This window comes from Pipistrellus kuhlii, unplaced genomic scaffold (assembly GCF_014108245.1).
Source record: "Pipistrellus kuhlii isolate mPipKuh1 unplaced genomic scaffold, mPipKuh1.p scaffold_m20_p_2, whole genome shotgun sequence".
In the NCBI taxonomy this organism is placed as follows: domain Eukaryota; kingdom Metazoa; phylum Chordata; class Mammalia; order Chiroptera; family Vespertilionidae; genus Pipistrellus; species Pipistrellus kuhlii.
In genome coordinates, this window is record NW_023425515.1 from 7,828,929 (window position 1) to 7,852,150 (window position 23,222).

Here is a 23,222-nt window from a genome sequence, read left to right on the forward strand (position 1 = left end):
AAGAGAGAAAACTGGTTTCCTGCCACTCTGATACCCAGAGTAATTCACCCCCACACACACCTGCACACATGGTTCATGGCAGTGAGAGTGAGGAGCCCCTTCCCTAGCCTATTGGAATGCCAAAGAATACAGTGAAACCTTCAAGCACATTATATTAGCTGCTCCTAAAAATGCACAGAATCGATTGGACTTCTGAATCATTTATGCTCTTTAAAAAAATCATGTATAATACCTTCCAAACCAAGCATTGCTTGTGGTGTAGCCATTTTAGACAATATCTTCAGGACAAGACTATCTTTGAAAGCAGAAATAATTACTAGTAAGTGAGAGCTAGATAGATGATATGAATAAGTGCCTGCAGTTTTAATTGCTTAGATAAAATGCTTAATGCTATCTGGATCATTATTACATCTCTACCGACTTGAGATCATTGCTTAAATTGACAATAAACGAGATAAGAATTATTGAAAAGCGTTATCTATTCCCACCTCAGAATTAGAGGTGATGTTGTGGGAGAGATTTGTGTGAATAAGTCAGCGGAGCTCCTATTACAATATTCATAGAACTTTGTTCTTGTTGGACTGGAATTAATTATCACACAGGAAATTCAAACTCTTCTAATCTTTTCTTGTATCTTCATTAGTGTGAGAGTTCCACCTCTGCTTTGCTTTCTCTTCTTGACCTGCAACAGCTGTATTATAATAATAAAGTGGAATCTCTGCTAATTAGCTGTGCTACTGAGGAGCTGGAGGGGATCCCAGGCATTCTCTGATCCAATTAGATTCTAACGGTAGGAAAACCTGGAGCGGAAGATCAGACTGCATGCAGCAATCTAAGAATAACTCAAAGGCTATTATTTTTAACTAGAGGCCCGGCATGAAATTCATGTGCAGGTACTGTCCCTGGGCCTGGCCTGTGATCTGGGCCATCTTCCCTGGCTGCCCTCTGCCGGCTCTGCCCCCTCCCACCACCCACTCCTGGTTCCCCATTTGCCATCGGGCAATCAGAGCCTGCCAGTCAGGGAAGGGGACTGAGAGGTGGTCAGTGCACCTCATAGTGATTGGTTGAGCAGTTGTTCTGTTCGTTTCGCCCTTAGGGTCAATTTGCATTTTTTCCCTTTTATAATAGAGGATAGAGGCCTGGTGCATGGGTGGAGGCCAGCTGGAACCAGGGATCTCCCCAGCAGACAGTGATCAAGCACAGGCCTGTTCTGCAGAGGGTGAGGAATTGCTAAGGTCCAGGAAGAGGATCACAATTGTTCGGGTGGGCAGGCCCACTTGTCATGAACAGTCTAGCAGTGGGCAGCGCCCCAGGAGAAGACACTGGGTTAGACAGCAGGTGGGCTCACTGCCAGGGGTCCACCGTGCCATCATGGTCTGTTACCGGTTTCAGCAGTTAATTTGGAAAGGTTTACAACTTCCGGCATCCAGCCCAGTCCTATAGGAACCTGATTAAATTTTTAAACGTCTGAGCCTGAAAGGTAGCTGCTATTCTGCCAGGTCAATAACTGGAGAAGCCACGCTGCAGTTGATGGGAAGGAAAGTAGGTTACTCTGAGGGCTCTGTATTTTCAACATCCGGTGCCATCTCTTACGTCTTAGGACTTAAATCTCAACAAATAGATTTCCAATCGAAATCCTCGCAGGCACTGCTGAGAAACCACTTTGTGATTTTTTCCCACCACTCAAACGATGATAAAAAAAAAAAAAAAAAAAAAAAAAAGCCTAGAAAGAGAAAGAAGAAAGCCCTGTTTGAAGTAATCACCATGCATTAAAGTAATTACCTCAGTGTGAGTTTCAGCAAAGGTTGCTTCAGAAGGGTGAGCTGTGCCAACGCGTTAGGAAGGGGAGAATCCCATCTAGCAGTAACTGGGGATTTTTCGGTTTGGGAGGCAGAAGGCAGGGAAAGCTCTGTGTGGCTTCTGTTTAAATCTAGCTTGTGATCGCATGTCTCATAGAGTCTCCATTTCAGCACAGTTTTATGAACCATATGCCATCACCCACATGGAAGAGACTCTACACTCGCTCCTCTCACGCACCCCCCAATCCAATCTGGCCATCAGGCTTCAGAGCTTCAGTCCCCCAACCGTTCTGGGAATCCTCTCTCTCCTCTCCTCTGCTTCCCAGTAAGACTTTGTCCATTGATCTGGCAGAGGGAAGAGACTCGGTTACCTTTGCAGGGTAGATGAGAGAATGTGGGCAAGGCAGTCCCTAGACCACTGCAGTATAAACAGCTCTGGGGCTGAGCTAAATGGATTGGATTCTATTTCACAAAAAACATCCTCCTGGTCAAAAAATTGTATATGCAACCAAGTATTAAGAAATCAGGCCAGCCAGCATGGTTCAGAGGTTGAATGTCAACTTATGGACCAGGAGGTCACAGTTTGATTCCTATTTAGGACACATTCCTGGATTGTGGGCTCAATCCCCAGTGGGAGTGTGCAAGAGGCAGCCGAATAATGATTCATTCTTTCTCATTATTGATGTTTCCATCTCTTCCTCTCCCTTCCTCTCTGAAATCAATAAAAAATATATTTTTTTAAAGAAATCATTATTACTCTCTTCATTACAATATTTTAATGCATTGGCCAAAAGAAAGAGTTATTGAGAACATGAAATAGTCTGAAGAATTTTGCCAAGTTTTGTTTTTCTCATGTGTGCATTTTACTTTCATCCCTACTGTTTGGAATGATATTTTTCCTTGCTTTCATTCATCACACATGAATTATCTTAAGTAAATATAATTGTTTAATATTTCCTTCTTTGATAAAAAGATTAAAATGCTTCCCTTCACTTATAATTTGTTATTATAATAGAAAAATTAACTCATATTACACTGTTTTTATAAGACGCTTTTGTAAATTGACCATGTCAGAGAAGAAGGGAGATGTTGCAATTATATTCTTTTCATAACTACTATTTATCTTAAACATTATTTAATAGTAAAACCATGTCAAAATATCTATACTAAATTACTATTTGGAGTGCTGAGCCTAAAAGTGTGTTGTGAGTATAGTTATAACAATCATAACATTTATCAGAATCTTTTTATTTATAAAAATCTATTAATGGAATAAATTATTTTATCTCTGAGCATTACTGTAAACCACAGTTTCATAGTATCACTAGAGTCACTACAAATACATTTAATATTTTAATTATAAAGTGTAATATTGGTGCAAATTTTAAGCTATAATTTTGTTCCAAACTTTTTCAGTATCAGCAAATGGTCAACACCCAACCATGGAGTTTGACAATACACACCGATACTTATATGCATTTATAAAGACTTTTGGCAGCCAGAGAAGGACAGCTGACACTAACTATCTGGAGTTAGAGTCAGACCCCACAGGTTCAGGGCTCAGTCCCATTAGGTTGCACTGACTCCAAATATCAGTCACAAGCATCAAGCTCCTAGATACAGCCCTCTGTCTCAGGGATGCCCACAACCCCTTCCTTCAGGTTTAACTAATTTCTATAACAATTTCACATGACGCAGGAAAATTCTGTACTTACCTGCTCACCTGTGTATTATAATAGCCAAATGGAAAGTATGCATAGAATGAGATGTGGGCGAAGGGAAATAAAGGGTCCATTGCTTCTGTTACTGCTCCCATCACCAACCCAGAAATGCTCTGAACCTCACCTTGTAAAGGTTTGGGTGGAGTGCTTCTTGAGCAGGTGTGATTGATTAAGTCATTGGCCAATGGGAATTAACTCAATCCTCCAGCCCCTGCCTCCTTCCCCAGGGGTCAGGAGTGAGGCTGAAAGTCTAACCCTGTAACCACACTTTGGTCTTCCTGGTAACCAGAAAATGTGCATGCCCTGAAATACATGCATTCTCTCAAGAAAAGAATCCCCTCCAGTTTTTTTCAGGGTTTTTGTGATGTCAAATTGCTCAACTTGATAGCTTTTTTCTTTCCAACCGTTGAGCAAACCAAATTATTTATATGTAGAAAGATTAGCTTGTTACTGCTTTTTGAATTGTAGCAAATTATGCTATACATTTTATACATGTTATGTCTTAAATAACGAATTTTCAGTTGTTAATGGGTATCAGAGGATCAAGGGCACCTAAAATTATGATTTAATAAGAAACCTAACCTAACACAATAGTTGCAACCTCATTGTTGACCTTCAGAGCAGACAGTTTGGCTGCAGCTGCCAAGGAAACAAAATGAAGCTAATTTTCTACTTTTCTCTGTTTTAAAAGGGATTAATGAATATAAATATCTCTATGATATTAACAGCTTTTTTTATATATATTCTTATTGACTTCAAAGAGGAAGAGAGAGGGAGAGGGAGAGGGAGAAGGAGAGGGTACTTTTCTTACTGAAGCTTATCCTGAAAGCCTCCACTGTCACAGCAGAGAGAGACTGTGTCTCTGAGCTGAAAGCATGAGGATTTTGTAAAAGCTCATACCCTTTTGGGTAAAACTCCAGACTCCAGGAAACTGGCAGCCTCTCATACTCCCAAAGTGTGAAGTTGGAGGATCCTTTTAAAGAGAAACATGAACAGCTACAAAGGAAAAAAGTATGGGAACTGACCTCAGATGATCCTGGAAAATTCACCTGCCTGATGCTGGCCTTGCACACTGAACTTCCAAGCAGATAGTTAGTGCCTCTTTCATAAATAGGAGGAAATTGGGGATAAGTAGACATTTATGGAAAATATCAAACATGAACCAAATCAGAATAAACAACCAGTAAAAAGCAATCTAGACAGAGGAAATACAAAGAGTAGAGAAAAATTCAAATAACATATTAATACCTTCAGAAATTAAGAGAATTACATCCATGAAAACAAAACAGGATACTTTAAAAAAAAAAAAAAAAAAACGGGGGGGGGGGAGATTGCAATAGAGGATATGATAGAGCATCTGGAAATATAAAAGGTGATAGCTGAAATTTAAAAGTTCAATAAAATATTAGAAGATAAGTTAGTAAAATTCCCCAGAAAGTAGTTCAAGAAAACAAATAGGGATAATAAACACAAAAGAATTTATCCAGGAGGTTCAGAGGCTTATTTCAGAACTAGAGGCCCAGTACATGGATTTGTGCACTGGTTGGATTCCTTAACCTGACCTAGCCTATCCAGGACCCTTGGGGAATGTCGGAGAGCTGGTTTAGTCCTGATCCCTGCTGTCCAGCCCAAGAGACCCCACCAGGGACTAAGGGCCTCAAGTATGCATGTAAGATCTTTGGTTAATCTCTTCCCACCCTCCCCACAGCAGCAACCTAACCCATGGCTTATTTTGCAAGGAATTGGCTTCCTCCTCTACTGGTCAGAGCATCTGCCCCATGATGGTCATTGCACTTCATAGCTACTGGGTGAACGTTTAACAGTCAGATGGTTGCTTAGGCTCTTATATTTATAGGTAGGCTTCCACAAAGAAAAACAGGAAACGGTGGCAAAGAAATTGGCAATTTATGAAATGGACTCAAAGCTGAGGAAGGTGGGTCTCTGACATAAAAAATCTTCAATCCCAAATTCTAGAAGGCAATGAACATTGCTTTCATTTTTATGAGAAATAATGTATTTCAGCTTAGCATTGCATACCCAAACTATCAAGTGAGTGTAGCATTAAATCACTTCCAGGCATGCAAGGATCCTGAAGCATCTATTTCCCTTAAACCTTTCTTTAAGAAGCCACTCAAGAATGTGCTTCAGTGAACAGGGAAGTTCACCAAGAAAGAGAAAGAATGTGGTCCAGACACTTCACATCCATGGACCATAAGAAGGTCTAGAAACAGTTCCAGGTTCAAAAAGCATCACTGGAGATGGCAGGCTATGAAGGAAATCACCATGGGGATAAAACAGAACTGATAGAATGATTGTTACTGTGTTTGAGAGTTTGAAAATAGATGATAATTGAAAGATTTCTAAGAATTTGGGGACAGTAAAAAGGGAGTAACAATAGGTATAAGGAAAAGTGGGAACTCATTGATATACCTTACAAAATAAGTATAAGAGAAATGAAAGGTAACAATGACTTAGAAGTATTATATCATGTCAATATACTATATACTGATGACTGATTTAATGAAGGATTAGATGTGTCTGAGGAGTTTACAATTCCAAAAACTGTAAGAAAAGCCAATAGCTAATATGTGGAAATAAAATTTTTTAAAGAAATATACTAATATTTTGAGAAATAGGAAGAAAATACTAAAAAATGCCAATAGAGTTGGAAATGCTTGCTCCTGGAGAGTACACAAATTAAAATTTGCTTTATTTTCCTATCCTACAAGGTAGTCACTATACATTCAAAAATTTCATTTGATAAAGATACAATTTACCCTCTTTCAATCATTCTGTTGATACTGGTATTATTCTGTTGACATTTGATTTTTCATTTGCTGTATTATTATTCAATTAACCATGTATCCTGAACATTTCAATTTATAGACCTCTTCACCTTTTAAATCATTGTATAGGATTCATTCTCTATGTATATATTATATTCTTGTCTTTTTTTGTTGTTGTTGTCAATTCCCTTTTTAGGGAAATTAGGATGTTTCTGGTATTTTGCTCTTAGCAACAACACTTGGATAAATATTTTTAGTACATTATTTATACCTATTTGTGTTGTATTTCTTTAGGACGCATTTCTTTTAGGACATATTGCTACAAATGATATTGCCTGTTGAAAATTTACATATTTATAAAGATTTCCATTACTTTCCAAAATAGTGGACAAATAGATTCATACAAATCATATTCTCTACACTGAATGATAATATTGATGCACGCAGTATTTTTTCTTTCTGTGATTTTGTTGCATGATAAAAAACTTTCTGTAGAGAAACATTAACATTGATAAAATAAAGGTTTTGTTTACATTGTTCCTCAATCTAATGGGAATCTGACATAACTGTCCTCTGTATAAAATTTTTAAATGTTTGTTTTTCTTTTTCATTAAGAAAATTAATTCTAATTCTACTAAATGGAGAGTTTTAATGAGGATAAATGTCAAACTGTATTTAACATTTTGACATGTATCAAGTTGTCTTCATTAAACAGATATACTCTACAGAAAATAAATAAATTATTTGATGTTTAAGTACATGGCAGAATGTATTTTTTTTAATTATTATTTTAGAGAACATATCTGGAGAATTGTGTTTTTTATACATACCTGAATTTTTAAAACCAGAATCTGAATGATGAGTTTGCTGTTCTGGAAGAGGATTCCCTAAAGATTTATAGCTTTCATTTATTCATTAGAATGTACAAGACTATTTAACTGAACCAGGGAATTATCTCTCTCTTTTTTAAAACATTCTTCTTAACATTCATAGAAAAGCACTTGTCATATAGTCATTGAGCTGTATTTGAAAGTCTGAAGAATCCTTATGAGACTTTTTAATAAATGTACTTTTGTTTTTCCTTCTTTAGGGGCACGGCGATTGCCGGTATTGTTTTTGGAATCGTATTTATCATGGGAGTCATTGCTGGAATCGCCATATGCATCTGCATGTGCATGAAAAACAACCGTGGGACCCGGGTGGGTGTCCTCAGCACTGCCCGCATCAATGCCATCGCCTCCTATCCTGGTAAGCAAAATTGCTCACTTCTTCTCAGGAAAAAGTGATGCTCTACTCCTTGGAGAGACGAAACATTAAAGAAACTCACTGAAATAATCTTGAGTATGTAGTGTATTTCTAAATTAATGTAGATTGAAAATATAGCTTTCATTGGCAATTACTTAGATCCAAATAATAAAATCCACCTGATATTTGAAGATATTCATATTTTCAATGGCTGTCTCATTGACTACAATGAGCAATCTTCCAGTGTATCTATCTGCCACTGGGGATTGAGCCTGCATGTGCCCTGACAGGAATTAAACCTTGACCTCTTGGTTCATAGCTTTATGCTCAAAGTTGAGGCACACCAACTGGGCTAAAATTAATTTCTAAAACATTTAAAATATTAGTTATAAAATTATAAGACATAAAATATTTTCATGTGAAGTCTTGTGGGTTTTTGTTGGGGGGGGTTGAACTTTCTATTTCACACATGGAAACATGTTTTTTACATGTTATAGTGGCATCATTAACACTGGCAGATCACAGAGGCATGTTGCATTTTTAGTAAATGTCTGACTCTGGAAACCGATTAATGTAAAAAACATAATAAACCTTATGGTAGAAACATTTTTACTGCAAAAAGACAAGGTCTTTGAGACATAATGTGCTTGATTACTTCTCATTTCCTTCTCAAAGACACTAATTAAGCTTTTATTTAAAGGATAGGGGAAGCAACTCAGAGTAGAATTGAATGCTTTTCAAAATCTTCCATGTGTGGAAATATAAAATGTTTTTACCCATAGTAATTAATTAACCCTGTGATAATAGAGATAGTCTGGAGGCCACATAAGTGAATAGAAAATAATTTAGCCAAGGTTATAGTACCCCTTGGTGAAAGTGCTCAGTAGGGAACCTGACAGTGAACATAATTACTCTACTGGGAAGGAGATTACCAAGAAAAGGTAATCTGCCATCTCTGACCCTTTGGACAGTGACCTTCTGAAATAGTTTTGTTGTTGTTGTTGTTGTTGTTGTTGTTGTTTTTTAATTCCTGTCATGTTGGGTAGAATGAATGATGTCTGTTTAATTATAATTGTTTTTAAAACTATCTGTTTGAAAATAAGGATTATTATTTCAGTCTTACATTTCCACTACTTGCCAGAAATTCAATATAAACAAAGAAAAGTAATCATATTAACCCCTTTTTAAGAAGTTGGCTTGTATTACACACAACTGGAAGGAAATAATACAGAAGGACCCTAAAAAGAGATAAAAGTCAAATGCCCATGAAAGGATAACAAGGCATTTTAACATTATCAAGAGAGTTGAGATTTGAAGTGCATTACTGAGTACCTGATGACTGATTGATAGCAGATAGGCATCTAGATGATAGGTAGATAGATAGATAGATAGACAGACAGGCAGGCAGGCAGGCAGGCAGGCAGACAGACAGACAGACAGACAGATAGATAGATAGATAGATAGAAACAGTGGAGGAGGGGGAGGTTCTTGCTAACAGAAAATGCCAAAGGATACATATAGAAAGGAGTTGTGGAGTTGGAAAATTCATTTTAAAACCATCATAAGAAAGATTTAGGACAAGAATCATCAATTTATGGTAAGTAAATATGTGCATGTTCTTTAAGTATTTCCAGATTCTTGTTAATTATAAAATTGAAGAAACCCAACATCTTGACCGGGACATAAAAACTAATATCACCAAAGAAAGACAAGTGGACATCTTATATTGTCGGGTGACACAGCTTCATCTGTGTAGTATTTTGGCTGGAAGTTCACAGCCTGAATCTTAGCACGAAAACTTATCTGACAAACCCAAGTTGAGGAACATTCTATAAAATACTAGCTTGCAGTATTTAAATTCTCTTGGAAATATTTCATTAAGAAATTAACACTCCTGCCCTGACCAGTTTGGCTTAGTGTCAGCCTGTGGACTGAAGGGTCCCGGATTTGATTCCAGTCAAGGGAATGCACTTTGGTTGTGGGCACATCTCCAGTAGGGGGTGTGCAGGAGGCAGCTGATCGATATTATTCTCTCATGGATGTTTCTAACTCTCTATCCCTCTCCCTTCCTCTCTGTAAAAATAAATAAATAAATAAATAAATAAAATATATCTTTTTAAAAAGAAATTAACACTCCATTTGAATCAGTGAATTAGTATTTGAGGACAACCTTATAGGAATATGTATAGGACATGGAAGACTTTCAACTACTCATCTGAGGAGAAGTTGATGATAAGGTGTCTTCTTATTGTGCCTATTTTTTAAAAAATGAAATCAGAAGCAAGTCTTACACTAAAATTGGGTTAAGGAAGTGTTTGTAGTTAAGGAGAAAGAAAAATGCATGAAACAGTAATCTCAGAGAATGGAGGGGTGCTGAAATACTTAATTTCCAGTCACTACCAACAGTCTGAACACTTAAGAATCAATCAGCACAATTGTGCATTTTTATCTTCCTATTCTAAGCTCCTGGGTACAAAGCTGGGGAGCCAAAATGTTGGATTTAATTAGGATTGGAGTTTCCTCAGGCAATGGGGAAAGAAAGAAAAAAAGAAATTGATGATAGATGCACAGAAATGATTTCTGTGATGGACCATAAATATAAGCTGCATAAAGATATGAAGACAGAAAAGAGGTGACATCAATTTAAATTATCTTTTTTTTTTAATGTCATCAGTAAATTGAAAATTCAGGTGAGGTTCAAGTTGTTTTGGAATGTGTCTTCTAGAAAAAGAGTTGTGTTCATATTTGCAAAATGGTAGAATTATTGGCTACAAAGTGAGAAAATGATTTTTTTAAAAATGTATTTTATTGATTTTTTACAGAGAGAAAGGGAGATAGATAGAGAGCTAGAAACGTCGATGAGAGAGAAACATCAACCAGCCGCCTCCTGCACACCCCGCACCGGGAATGTGCCCGCAACCAATGCACATGCCCCTGACCGGATTCGAACCTGGGACCTTTCAGTCCGCAGCCCGAGGCTCTACCACTGAGCCAAACTGGCTTTGGCAGAAAATGATTTTTGAATGCAGAGAAGTAGGGTCACTTGTGTTAAAGAATGACTAAAGCAGATAATTTAGGTGATAACAAACCAACACCATGACGTAAGCAGTCTTCAAAATGAAGATTACAAAATGAGCTGAAGGGGGGGAGTTTTTACAAGGTAAAAAAATAAAAACAAGGAAGATAAAGATAGTAAGTGCTAGCCAATTAGGTGATTCTTGGAATTTTATTCTAAAAAACCAATTCAAAATAATAAGTCCATGTGCAAAAAAGACATTTATCACGCTATTATTTATAATAATAATAAATTGTTGATCTCAAAACAATAGATGATCAGTTGAATAATATGCAGTTATTAATAATGTTTATGAAAAATATATAGCACGATAAAAAGCACTATGTTATAACACAAAGTATAAAAAAGCATCTAACATTTTATATCACCACAAGGATATAAAAAAAAAACAAATGACTAGAAGAGAATATATAATCTTTAGTAAATTGTGGTGACAAAATTTTAGATGATTTCTTTTGTTTGCAATTTTTCTAAAATAATGTTGCATAGTTTTTATAACACTATGCATCTTCCTTTTACTTTTGCTTTAGAAATGTTGGCCTGAGTGGGTGAAAAACATTAAATTTTTTTCTATGAATTGATAGCACCCTTACATTTTCTAATATTGTAGACAACTATAATGACATTAAGGATAAATGGCACGCCTGCTCTACTTTAATCAGAAAACCAGAATATTGGTTATAAAAGAATTTCTAAGGCACCCTTATCTCTATCTGCATCCGTATATCTTTTAGAGATGACTTAACCTTTAAAGAAGAACAAATCCTTTTAGAGTTAATCCGGAATTCTAAAAATGGATACCCCGTGCAAAGTCGCTTCCCAGTGAAACCTTATTATCTGCAAGAAAGAAAGATAGCGCAGCCCACAGATATACAAGTATTATTTCAAAACTGTCTTCAAGGAGCTGGGACCATAAACGATGTGCCATGTCTATTCCATGATGGATCATCCAAATATTGCTCTTCAGCATTATACGAGCACTTCATCAAAATTCAAGGGCTAGATGAATGCAAGAACACTGGTTCATATGTTAGATTTTCTTGTTCAACATGCAGCTGTGTACACCATGGGGACTCTCGCTGAAATGTCCTCCGGCAGTTTTTATGCAGATGGCAAAACATAAACGCTTTGTTACCTAGGCATAGCCGCATACTGTGGCCTCCTGACAGAAAAGGATGCAGTCAATCTGTAGAAGCATTCGGTGTGTGCTCCTCACGTGGGAGGCAGGGAAAAGACTCGATATGAGAACAACTTAAAAGCACATGCTGCAAAGTAGCAGTTCAATGAGTCTCCAGCTGTAGCTTCCTATGTTCCATGAAGGCTGCATTTCTTGGCTTGGAGGAAGTTCATTAGAAATCTCTTTGTCTCAATCCTCCTGGACAGAAAGAAGCAAAGGAGTGGGCATAATGCGGAGGGGATGTGTGATTAGGCTCCACAGGAGTTATTCCATTTGATTGTAGAAAATAAGGCTTGAAATAGCCCAGCCTCCAAAGGTCTAAAGCAGCCATGGGGATGCTGGAGTTATTGCTGCTTTCTCTACCAAGCACTGTCCTTGTCAGAAGCCCCCAGTCTGCTCAGACCACTGAAGACTGGCAGAGCCTTTGCTGACCAGAGAAATCCCTGGAGGATATCCCACCCAGTACTATGTCTCCATCTTCCTCTTTTCTTAAGTCCCTCAATCCCACTTCCTCATATGGATGGGCCCCTGGTTGGCAAACTGCAGCTCGGGAGCCACATGCGGCTCTTTGGCCCCTTGAGTTTTTAGCAAAGGCCAGCTTAGGAAGACCCTAATTAAGTTAATAACAATTAACTGTATAGTTTAAGTTTGAAAATTTGTCTCTCAAAAGAAATTTCTATCATTGTACTTTTGATATTTGGCTCTGTTGACTAATGAGTTTGCCGACCACTGGGATAGGCAGATCTGTAAATGGTTCAAGTCATCCAACTCCTGGCAAAGTCAGCCAACTAAAAGGGATCGAAAGAACCAGTTTGTGTTTACCAATAGGGTGAAGGCCGGTGTTTGCCCAGGTATATCTGTCAGAACACTGTCATAATCTTATTGGTACAAGCACATTTTAGAAGACACGTTAGAGAAATAAGGTGGTTGAAATGGTGCTTGCTCTCTCCTTCCATTCTAATGTTAAGAAGCTGGCCTTTGGTTTGGTTTTGGCATTATTATGACACTAGGCTACCTTCACAGTAAGCAATTCGACATGTCAATTCCAAGTAGAATCATGATCTGGTTGATGATTCAAGTACTGGCAATCATCAGAGGGCCTGGTGAGGGTTTGCTCAGATGCTGAGGAATGGCTGGGATCTTAAAGGTATGAAGCACTCAGGGGTACCTCTCTTCAACCCTAAAAATGGGGTAGAGATCACTACAAAACAGACATCCATACATAGCCATAATAAAGTGTATTAGATGTGATTTAAAAACACACTGACAGCCAAAACCGGTTTGGCTCAATGGATAGAGCATCGGCTTGGGGACTGAGAGGTCCCAGGTTCGATTCCGGTCAAGGGCATGTACCTTGGTTGCGGGCATATCCCCAGTAGGGGGCGTGCAGGAGGCAGCTGATCAATGACTCTCTCATCGATGTTTCTAACTCTCTCCCTTCCTCTCTGTACAAAATCAATAAAATATATTAAAAAAATAAATAATAAATAAATAAAAAGCAGTTACTTCTTAAAAAAATAAAAATAAATAAATAAAAACACACTGACATATATTTTAATAAAAAATTAAGAAAATTTTTCAAATAAAATTTAGGAAACTAAATTCTTCATCCTTCTTTGCACACCTGTTTATCCTTTTTTTTATTTTTTATTTTTTGTTTTTTGTTCTTGTAATGACTCCATGACTTTCCAAGTAAGTATGGGAAGCCAGTACAGGGTGTCCAATACTTCAAACACCTTTTACTCTCCACACCCTTCTCCACCTACCCATACCCAGTCATCACCTCTGAGCTCAGAGATGCTTAAGGGCTCTTATGACTCCCTTCCCCCTCCCATACACTGCCTTATAATTGCTCACATAGCTCTTATATGATCTCAGTTTTTCTTTGATCCACCTCAATTCATACTGCAAAGACACATTCACTAGAATATTCAAAAAAAGTCTCTTGATAATTGTACACTGTTCACTCCTTGTGTGATTTTCAAAGTCCACCATGATGATAATACTATCAGATTCCTCAACATCTTTCCCATTTCTCCCCTCCGTGTTCTTTGTGCTTTGTACAAAAATGTTTTTCTGTTTCTGTGCTTTTGCTCAAACTTGAATTATCCTCTAGCCTCTTCTCTGTCTGTCCTTTCACATCATATTTCCAAGAAACTTAGCCTAAGCCACCAACCCCAAATACTTTGACCAATAGCACTCGGCCCTCAGCCTGATAAAACTCAGATTTTTGCAGGCAAAAATGATGTCCCCTCTCAAAGCACCCAGCTTAGTGGCATAAACATGGTGGATTCTCAAATATTTGCTACCTGCCTGATGCCCTTTTCCTTTTCTTTTTCAGTGGCACCACCTCCCTATAGTTACAACCATGAGATGGAATACTGTGCAGAACTGCCTCCTCCCTACTCCCCAACCCCACAGTCTTCAGCACAGCGTTCTCCACCCCCTCCTTATCCTGGACACTCAAGGAAATAATCTTTCTCCCCGAAGAGAATATGTTCCTGTCATACGTCTTGCCATGAATAAAATGCCAACACTCAGAAACAGACAGGAAAGGACTGCTGTGAGGAATAGTCCTTTGGGTCAAACAATGAGTCAAGTGCAATGCCTAGGCTAAGAGATACAGGGTTTTTAACCCTTCTCAGAGCTGACCCCCATCTGGAGTATTATATTTGGTTTGATGGAACCACATTTCAAGAGATCTACTGATCACCATAAACACATTTGGAAGAGAATCATGAGAGCGACAAAATACCTGAAGATCATGTTGGGTATGGAAATTGCAACATTGATCCAAAGAGAATATTTATGTGAGATAGGACTACTTAAAGAAACCACCAGATTCTGTATGCCATGTAGCTTTAAGAGTCAGAATAAGAATTATTCATCCTTCCGTTCATCAGTAAATGCTGATCAAATGCATGAGAATCTACTCTGTGCCTTATACTGTTGGAAGCACTGGATGGAAGTTAAAGGAACTTTGGTTTCAGGGCTTTTGTGAAGTGCCCTGTTACCAAGGCTTCAAACAGAACCTGGCTGATGATCTGTGAGAGATTTGCTTTAGAAGGGTTAGCTCAGTCAAATGGTCGAAGGTGGATCTCAAAGTTCTGCTCATGTTATATGCAGGTGTGGGGTAGATTTGAATGCCTCCAAAAACAAAAACTACTAGAATAGTTGGTTCTTGCCTATTTGAGAGTTAAAACAGGATCAAAGAGATTCAAAGTTGCTTGAAGCCAAGAACTCTTCAATGCTAGTTACTGCCACCTAAAAACCATCTGCCTTTATTTAGTGTATTACGACAAAGGTTATTTCAATGATGGGGAAAAAATGTATGAAGTTCCATAAGCAACAAATTCTTCACCTCATATTAAAAGATCATAAGCCAAATATTTTCTTTCTGTGTCAGGAAGAAAAATATCTTAAAATTTGACCATGGAGATATATAGGTTTGCAAAAAAGAAGAGGAAGAAATTAGGTGGGGTTCTGTGGATTTCCATTCATCCATAGCTTAGACAGATTTCTATTTCTCTTTTGTGATATTTTGATAATCTATTCCCTTGAAAAAGTTAATGGAATAGGTTTGCTATTAATACCAAATTGTTGCCTTTTGCCAAAATCCAAATGTTATCAAGTGCCTATCTTTAGGTGTAAACATTGTTAATAAATAATTCTAATGTGCCATATTTTTCTGCAAGTGGCCTTAAAATTTATGTTTTTATGTTGGACTTCCCATGTATTTAAAATTTACACTAAGAAAATTTTGGGACTAAATTATTAAATTTTTATATCACTTTGCAATTAAATCTAAAATGTTTAATCCAACATCATTGTTATGCTTCAGTGAAACCCCAAAACAGTGCTAAGAATTTGCTGAATAAAACAAAAGAAATGCCTTAAGGTATAAATTATAGTTTCCATTCTTGTAGTTGGGAAACTTAGTAGCTAATATACATAGCATATTTTACTTACAAATACTTCTATCTGACTGAAATACGGTTTAACTGCCAGTGAAATTTAAAAACTAGTGAGTTTTCAATGACTTGCTTGGTTTTAGGCACCGACAATTATCTTACTCGTGAAGACACAGAGCATTCAAGAGTTCCATCCTATTCTAGTGACTGTGCTTTAGCACAATTTTCACACTACATCCGCTTTCATTCATCTCTCTTCTTTGCAGTATGATCAGACCCAATCCCACTGAAGCTTACAGCTCAAAGGACCAAGGCCTCTGTGACTGAATTTCAGAATGTTCGTTGCAAATGCACCATATATTTCTTAAGAAAAACAGAGAAGAAAAGACCAGTGGAAATTGAATTCTCATCATCTTCACCATCAATAAACATTTATTATGTGCCTCTTATAGCCTGCAATCATTACCCACATAGGAGCCATTTCTGTCCACATCATCTCTCTTCTTTGAGTCGTTTTATGGTCTCCCGTAAAATATATCACAAACCCATAGACCTACCAGAAATGACTATTTTTATTATTTGTATTTAGTGTCACAATAGCATAAATGTGCACATTATCAGGATGGACTTTTGGAATTCACTGATTATTTTCATAAATGAAACATCTTGGGGGAAAATAGTATTTGTTGTGAAAGCTTTGAATTATGATTATTTAAAAACTACTGTATTTGCCGAGGCCAAAATGTTTACAATAAGCAATAAAATGAAACAACCCATTATAACATATTTTAATTGTGTCTATTTTATTTTGCTCTTTCTTCCTGCTGATCTAGCCTTGTTCTTCTGTACAGAAAACGCAAGACTGGAGCCAGGTAGACTTTATTTTCAATCTTGTCTCCTGCCTGTATAATCTAATACAGGCCACTTCATTTCTCTAAAATGCAACTTTCTGCTCTGGAAAATGTAAATCATACAATGGGCTTTATCAGGTTTTGTGCAAATTGGATGGATACATACAACATTCTGGCACATAGAAAATGTTCTATTAATATTTGCCAAAAATACATTAACAAAAGAATGAGAGCCTCTAAGACTGTGCTATCCAACACATTAGCCACCATCTACATATGGTTATTTAAATGTAAATGAATTCAAATTAAACTAAATGGTCATTTCCTCCATCTCACCAGCCACATTTCAAATGCTATTGTTATGCCCAAGTGTCATAAACACCAAAGACTACCAGGGAGCCGAATCTGATGCAATTGCAGAAAGCCTGTATTTATTTCGGACTAGTCTGAGCTCAGTCCCACTTACACCAAGGAGGGCATGGCGAGAAAGAGGAAGAACTTAACATATCAATGGGTTTTATAGGGAGGGTGGTGCCGCTACCTTGGCTGACCTGATTGGTTGGGTTAGGTCTAGGGTCCATTTACCGGGAGCTGGACCCGCCCCACCTGCCCTCTCGCCCTGCCTGCCCTCTTACCTGGTCCTGCCTTCTCACTATACAGCCTCACTTGGCTACTAGCTACCTTTTGGGGCAGTACTGCTCTAGAAAAATCCTTTATGTGAAATGCAATGAGGTAGCAGAAAGGAGCTGAAAAAGAGACCTCTAGAGTTCTCTATTCCGGGAGTTGACTTTGTCAGCTAATGGCGATGTCCATCACCAGTATGTGTGAAGAGGCCATTGCTCTGGAAGTAAGGCTGTGACCTGCAGGAGAGCTCATGAGCAATGAGAAGCCTACTCGGGGTCAGGGCTGAGGAAGCTATTATAAGAGCTGATGGGCTGAATCTAGATCACAGACCCTGGACCCAGCCCAGAAGTTAGTGAGATAGGACCACAGCCTATACTCAGAGTCTAATAAATTCTGCAGCTGCCCTGCTCAGCCCTAAAAGTCATAAGAGGAGTATTGAGGCCACCTACATCTTCCTAAGATGTGGCTCTGTGGTGTATTCTTCTAATTCATAGCCATCTTGCTGCCACCAGATGAAATATGCATTTTCCACTCACCCACTCCATTCCCAACTTATCCCTGTAGCCAAACCTATTGCCAATGTGGGGCTGTTGCTGAAATAGGATCTTGAAACCATCAACTAGTGTGGCTCTGGGTGCTATTGCTTTATTTTTTAACTTAATTAAAACAACACCAGAATGTCAGTCACATGATCATCTTACTCATCACCAGAGAGGCTGCTAAGGACTACCAGAGCCTCAGTCAGAACCTGGTGAAAATATGCAATTTTAATTTTCAAACTGATATATGCCCAAGCTACAAGGAATATAGCCAAACTTGTGTACGTTCAATGCTCTTCTGATCTAACCGCATTTGGCGGCATGGTTCAATGCAAACTGTGTTGGAACCTTGAGAAGGAAAAGGTGACATAACTAGCTTTAAAAGATCTTACAGGTGAACCCAGCCCTTGCCTCTTATGAGTCATTAATGCAGAGGAAAGAACAAAGGTTTCCGAATAAGAGAGTCTTGGGTTTCTCCCTCATCTCTGTCACCTTCTGGTTATGTGTTCTGAGCCAAATAAGAGAGTTTTCATAATCTCAGTCTATCCAAAAGATGTGAACAGCACCACCCTTGCCAGGTTGTTGCAATGATTGTAAACAGTATATGTAGAACATCTGTCATAGAGATTCTATCTGGTTGATGGCTCAGACAGACATAAATAAATATGCTATTCTCTTTCCAAACTCTGTGCCCCAATTCACAAGCCTCACCACTTCTATAAGCAAATGTGATAGTGATCCACTGCTGTGTAACAAATTACCTGAAAACTTTGTGGCTACAGACAATGACATTTTCTTTTCTTTCTTTTTTTAAATATATTTTATTGATTTTTTACAGAGAGGAAGGGAGAGAGATAGAGAGCTAGAAACATCGATGAGAGAGAAACATCGACCAGCTGCCTCTTGCACACCCCTTACTGGGGATGTGCCCGCAACTCAGGTACATGCCCTTGACCGGAATCGAACCCGGGACCCTTCAGTCCGCAGACTGACGCTCTACCACTGAGCCAAACCGGTTTCGGCAGACAATGACATTTTCAATAGAAAATGAAATCTAGGTGTGGCTTAGCTGGGTCCCCTGGCTCAGGGAGTCTCACAGGCTGCAATCATCTGAATGTGCAATGGAGGAACGATCTGCCTCCAAGCTCAATTCCTTGCCATTTAGGTCTTTCCACAGGGCAACTGCAGACATGTCAGCTTGATTCCCACAGAGCAAGCAAGCAGAGCAGAGCATGAAGGAGCATGTCTGCAAAAACAGTGTTGGCAAGAGGGGAAGCATAGATTGTTAAACCTAATCTTGAAAGTAACATCCCATCACTTTTTATATGTTCTATTCTATAGAATTGGGTCACTAGGTCCAGTTTGCACAAAAGAGAGGCGGGGGGAGTACACCACTGCACAAATAGCAGGAGGTGAGAGCATTTGGAGCCAGCCTACCATCACAGGGATATTTCATCTCATTCCTGAAGTCCATTATTTGGAGTTCAGGCAATCTTTCCTGAAATCTTTCTTTCAACCCAACAGCTGAAAGAATCCGAGGGCAGTTCTTGGCTATGATCAGATTGTTTTTAGAGAGCTGATGGGTAGAATGGAGCCAGCAGCATTCACAAGGCCATATTAATTGGGTAAGTGCTACATTCGTAAGGAATATATAGAAGATGACGCAGAACATTGGTGTTTCTCATGAACTTCATTAATGAGCACACACTAAAGCACATCGTGTTTTGGCAAGGAGCGAAGAGTGCCACATACCTTATAAACAAGTCTTAACGTGATCTCAGCTCCTTCCAAGATAGGTAATCTTCCAGAAAAGCGTTCCACAGCAAGCTTCCACATGAGTGTTCAGTGGATCACATTGCTACCAAACCTAACCCTGAATACCTTCACTGCAAATGGAAAACACAATCCAAGGCAATGTTTGGGACTGCAGAAACACATGCTGGGAATGTTTGCCTTCTCTGGGCAGATTAAGCATAATTGGTTTTCTAAAAGTTGTTCCAAATCAGACTCTCCGATTCCTATTTCTGCGCTGTTCCCATTTTCTCACCCAGTCATGAGCAACTCCTGAGTGTGTGCCTTCTGCCATTGCTTGGTGTGAAGAGGAGTCAGGGGAATCATTTTCTGAATCACGTTTGGTCGTGGGTGATGAGTGAATAAGAGCTCTCATGTTGTTTACATGGCCTGAAGGATGGATCATTTAAATTTTTTTTCAGATGAAAATCCAAGGAGAACCAAATGATCTGATGTTCCCATTTTTGTCTCTGATTGTAAGTCAGTGTCTTCATTATCAAACATGTTGTGCATTATCTGCTGCTTTGGAGACAACTTGGAAGCCATTCAGAAGTTTGATTCCTTCTGCTTTGCCTGTGAAAATGTACATGGAGACCCACACCCTGGGTCTCACTCCTTCATCTTTTTGCTGGGGATGGGCCTCTCACTTTTTCTGTAGCTAATGAGCTTACACTCTGAGGAGAGATCTGATCATTTTTCCAGTCCTTTTCTACACCTATTTTGTAGCCCTCTTATACTGTTCATGTCTTTCTCCCCATAGTCCATAAGGTCTTTAAGAAAAAGAACTGTCTATTAGGCATTGTAATCCCCAGTGGGTAACTATATAATAAATGGAACAAGACATAAATGATGGAATATATTAACTCAGCAAATAATATTTGACATTAAAGCATGTTAAAATAACTTTAAGAATTAGAGGAAGTATATTCTAAGTAGGGTCCATACATTCCAAGGTATGGGTAAGAGAACTGGACAAGAGGTTGATAGTTTTTTAGTTTTTAACGGATGACATGTGCCAATGCAGATCCAGTTGGATCCAGTCACTAAGCACAGTGTTAGCACATGTCAAGTCCATGAACGTACTCAGCTTCATAGACTCATTCGAGGAGAACCGGACAGCATGCACTTCCACAATCCTTTAGATTAGAATTTGGCTTATTTTTTTACACAGAAGGAATACCAACCAAATATCATAAAATACTTGATGCCTCATAAGTCACATTTCCATAGAATGGATTCTAACATACTTTATATTTCAGAAGCATTGTCCCAAGAATTCACTGAAGATGTTTTTATTAAAATAGGTTGCCATAGTTTTCACATTACAATTTCTTCAGGGTATGTTGATAAAACACCATTGAATATTCTCAAGTGAAAAAAAAAAAGGACAAAAACTGCAGGAAATGGGTCATAAAATGGCTACCAACTTTGGTGTTATTGTTATTTGATGCATATGAAGAATAAAAGCACATTTACCCAAGTTCTGAAAAGCAATAATGCCATTGTAAAAAAAAAAAAAAAAAAAAAAAAAAAAAAAAAAAGATTGATTCTCAATGGAATCAACCCTAGAAATATGTCACCTTAAATCATAATAATAATAACAATAGTTTTTGGTGGGTGGAGGGAGAGGAGGCCAGGGTTGGTATAGGAACTGTTCTAAGCATTTTACATTTAATTACATTTCACCATCCAAATTCATGATGTAAGAATTATTATTTCCCCATTTTGCATGTTTAGAAACATTAAATATATCACTTCATAATTCTCTAAAAATCTTTCAGTGAGGATCTTTCAAATCTGTCAACCTGTAGCAACCTTGGAGCTAATCATGAGCTACCTTGGCATGGCTTAGGTTCCAGTGGATGATTATACGTGTTTGAACAATCTTAATGACTCACATCCTTCACTTTGTCCTGCTGTTGCAATTCATCATTCAGTCTGCATCAATTCCAGTTTTTATGTGCAGCATGGATGAGACATAGAGTAGAAGGACCCTTTTATCTCTGATTCAACACCTGGTCCCAGCAGACAACTTCACCCCATTATCTCCCACATCATGACTTTTACTTGGACAGAAACTACTATACATTTTTTGTGTGGATGGTTTATATTTTTTCCTGATCAGAATAAAGGGATAAGTCAATATTTATGGGAAAGGGGTAAAGAAAGGGTCGTCTACAAAATGATGTGAAATTTTATTAATTTCAAAGGAACAATAGTGAATGTTGGTAAACATCAATGTAAATTGCAAAAGTTGGTGTCTACTTTGAAAATATCTCAAGTCCTATGGAATGGGTTGTTGATTTTCTGTGATATGTTATATTTAATATATTTGTATTGATTTCAGAGAGGAAGGGAGAGGGAGAGAGAGAAACATCAATGATGAAAGAGAATCATTGGTTGGATGCCTCTTGCATACTCCCTACTGGGGATTGAGCCTGAAAACTAGGCATGTGCCCTTGGTCGGGAATTGAACCTGAGACCCTTCAGTCCACAGACTGATGCTCTATTTACTGAGCAAAACTGGCTAGGGCTGTTGTACATTCTTTTCAGAAACTTAAGATCTCTACCGGATTTTTAAAGAAAAAAATACTTATAAGCAATAAAATATTAAACTATATAATAATAATAATTAGAATACTTAGGGAAGAATTTTTCAATGAGAAAAAGATTAATAATAGTTTTCCAAATACTTCTGCCTAAACAGCAGCGATCTCTGGTAAATGGGGAATAAAATAGTTTTTATCCAGCACAAAGCCATATATGCATGAATGTCAAAATTAAAATATTTACAAAGTCTGTGGTTCTCCGGGCCACAGCAATATAATACGTGATAGTATTTACCCATCTTGGGCTTATTTGCTGCTGTAGGACTTCCAGACTCTTGAAAAATACAACCTATATATTGGGGAATTCCCAGAAGGTATTTTTTTGTGTGGCTTCTCAGTTACCAAGTTGCATGCTACAGGGTTGTGTTTTTTTGTTTGCTTGTTTGTTTGTTTGTTTTCTCAAGATCCTCTTTACTGTTATTGACTAGACACTTGCCAACCACGGAGTTGCATGAAGACCACGTGGCATGGCCATGCTGCTTAGAACCACCATTGAGATGTGCGAATTGGTTTGCTGTGCCCAGTCACCAGTACTGATGTTACTTCAGGATCTTTCATGTTGCAATGTCACTCCCCTGTGGCTGAGTGATTATGGAGAATGACTGGGCTGCTGTGTCTTCCTCTGGCTGTTGTTGAAAGCTATTGGCCCAGGTGTCATGAGAATTACGACATCCACACCCTGAGGCCTGGCCCGCTGAACAGGGGGTCTTCAGTATGCTGGAGCTTCTTATGTTCTCTCCATTCCTCACAAAATTGTGTATTCTGAGCTAAATGGGGAAATGCTTCTTTTCCTTTTACTGAAGATATTGGGCTCATAGCAGCAATGCTTCATGTTCCCAATATCTCAGGGGCTATTTTGTGAAACTAGTGCTTTCAGTTTTGACAGAATATCCTCTCCTGTTCCTCATACTCAGACATATAGGAAACAGCTCTAGGACAAATTGTGGTGATAGACATTGTACCTCCATTACATAAAAAGATTACTCTCTGAAGATTGGAACATTTTATGGGAGCATAACTCTGGTTCTTTCCTCCTGTGGGTGAACTTTGCCCAGGAGACTTCATAATCTCATGCAAATAAAGTCTTGGTGGA

The 23,222-nt window shown here is 38.2% G+C and overlaps 1 protein-coding gene across 1 annotated transcript in view; it reads left to right on the forward strand.

The window, feature by feature from the left end:
- The window catches only part of CYYR1 (cysteine and tyrosine rich 1), a 75,501-nt gene extending 59,002 nt beyond the window's left edge, over window positions 1-16,499 (forward strand). Inside the window, exons 3-4 of the mRNA XM_036446843.2 lie at window positions 7,397-7,554; window positions 14,146-16,499. Coding sequence (XP_036302736.1) covers window positions 7,397-7,554; window positions 14,146-14,279 — 292 coding nt within the window. The 3' untranslated portion in view covers window positions 14,280-16,499. The remainder of the gene's footprint in view (window positions 1-7,396; window positions 7,555-14,145) is intronic.
- The last annotated feature ends 6,723 nt before the right edge of the window (window positions 16,500-23,222 follow it).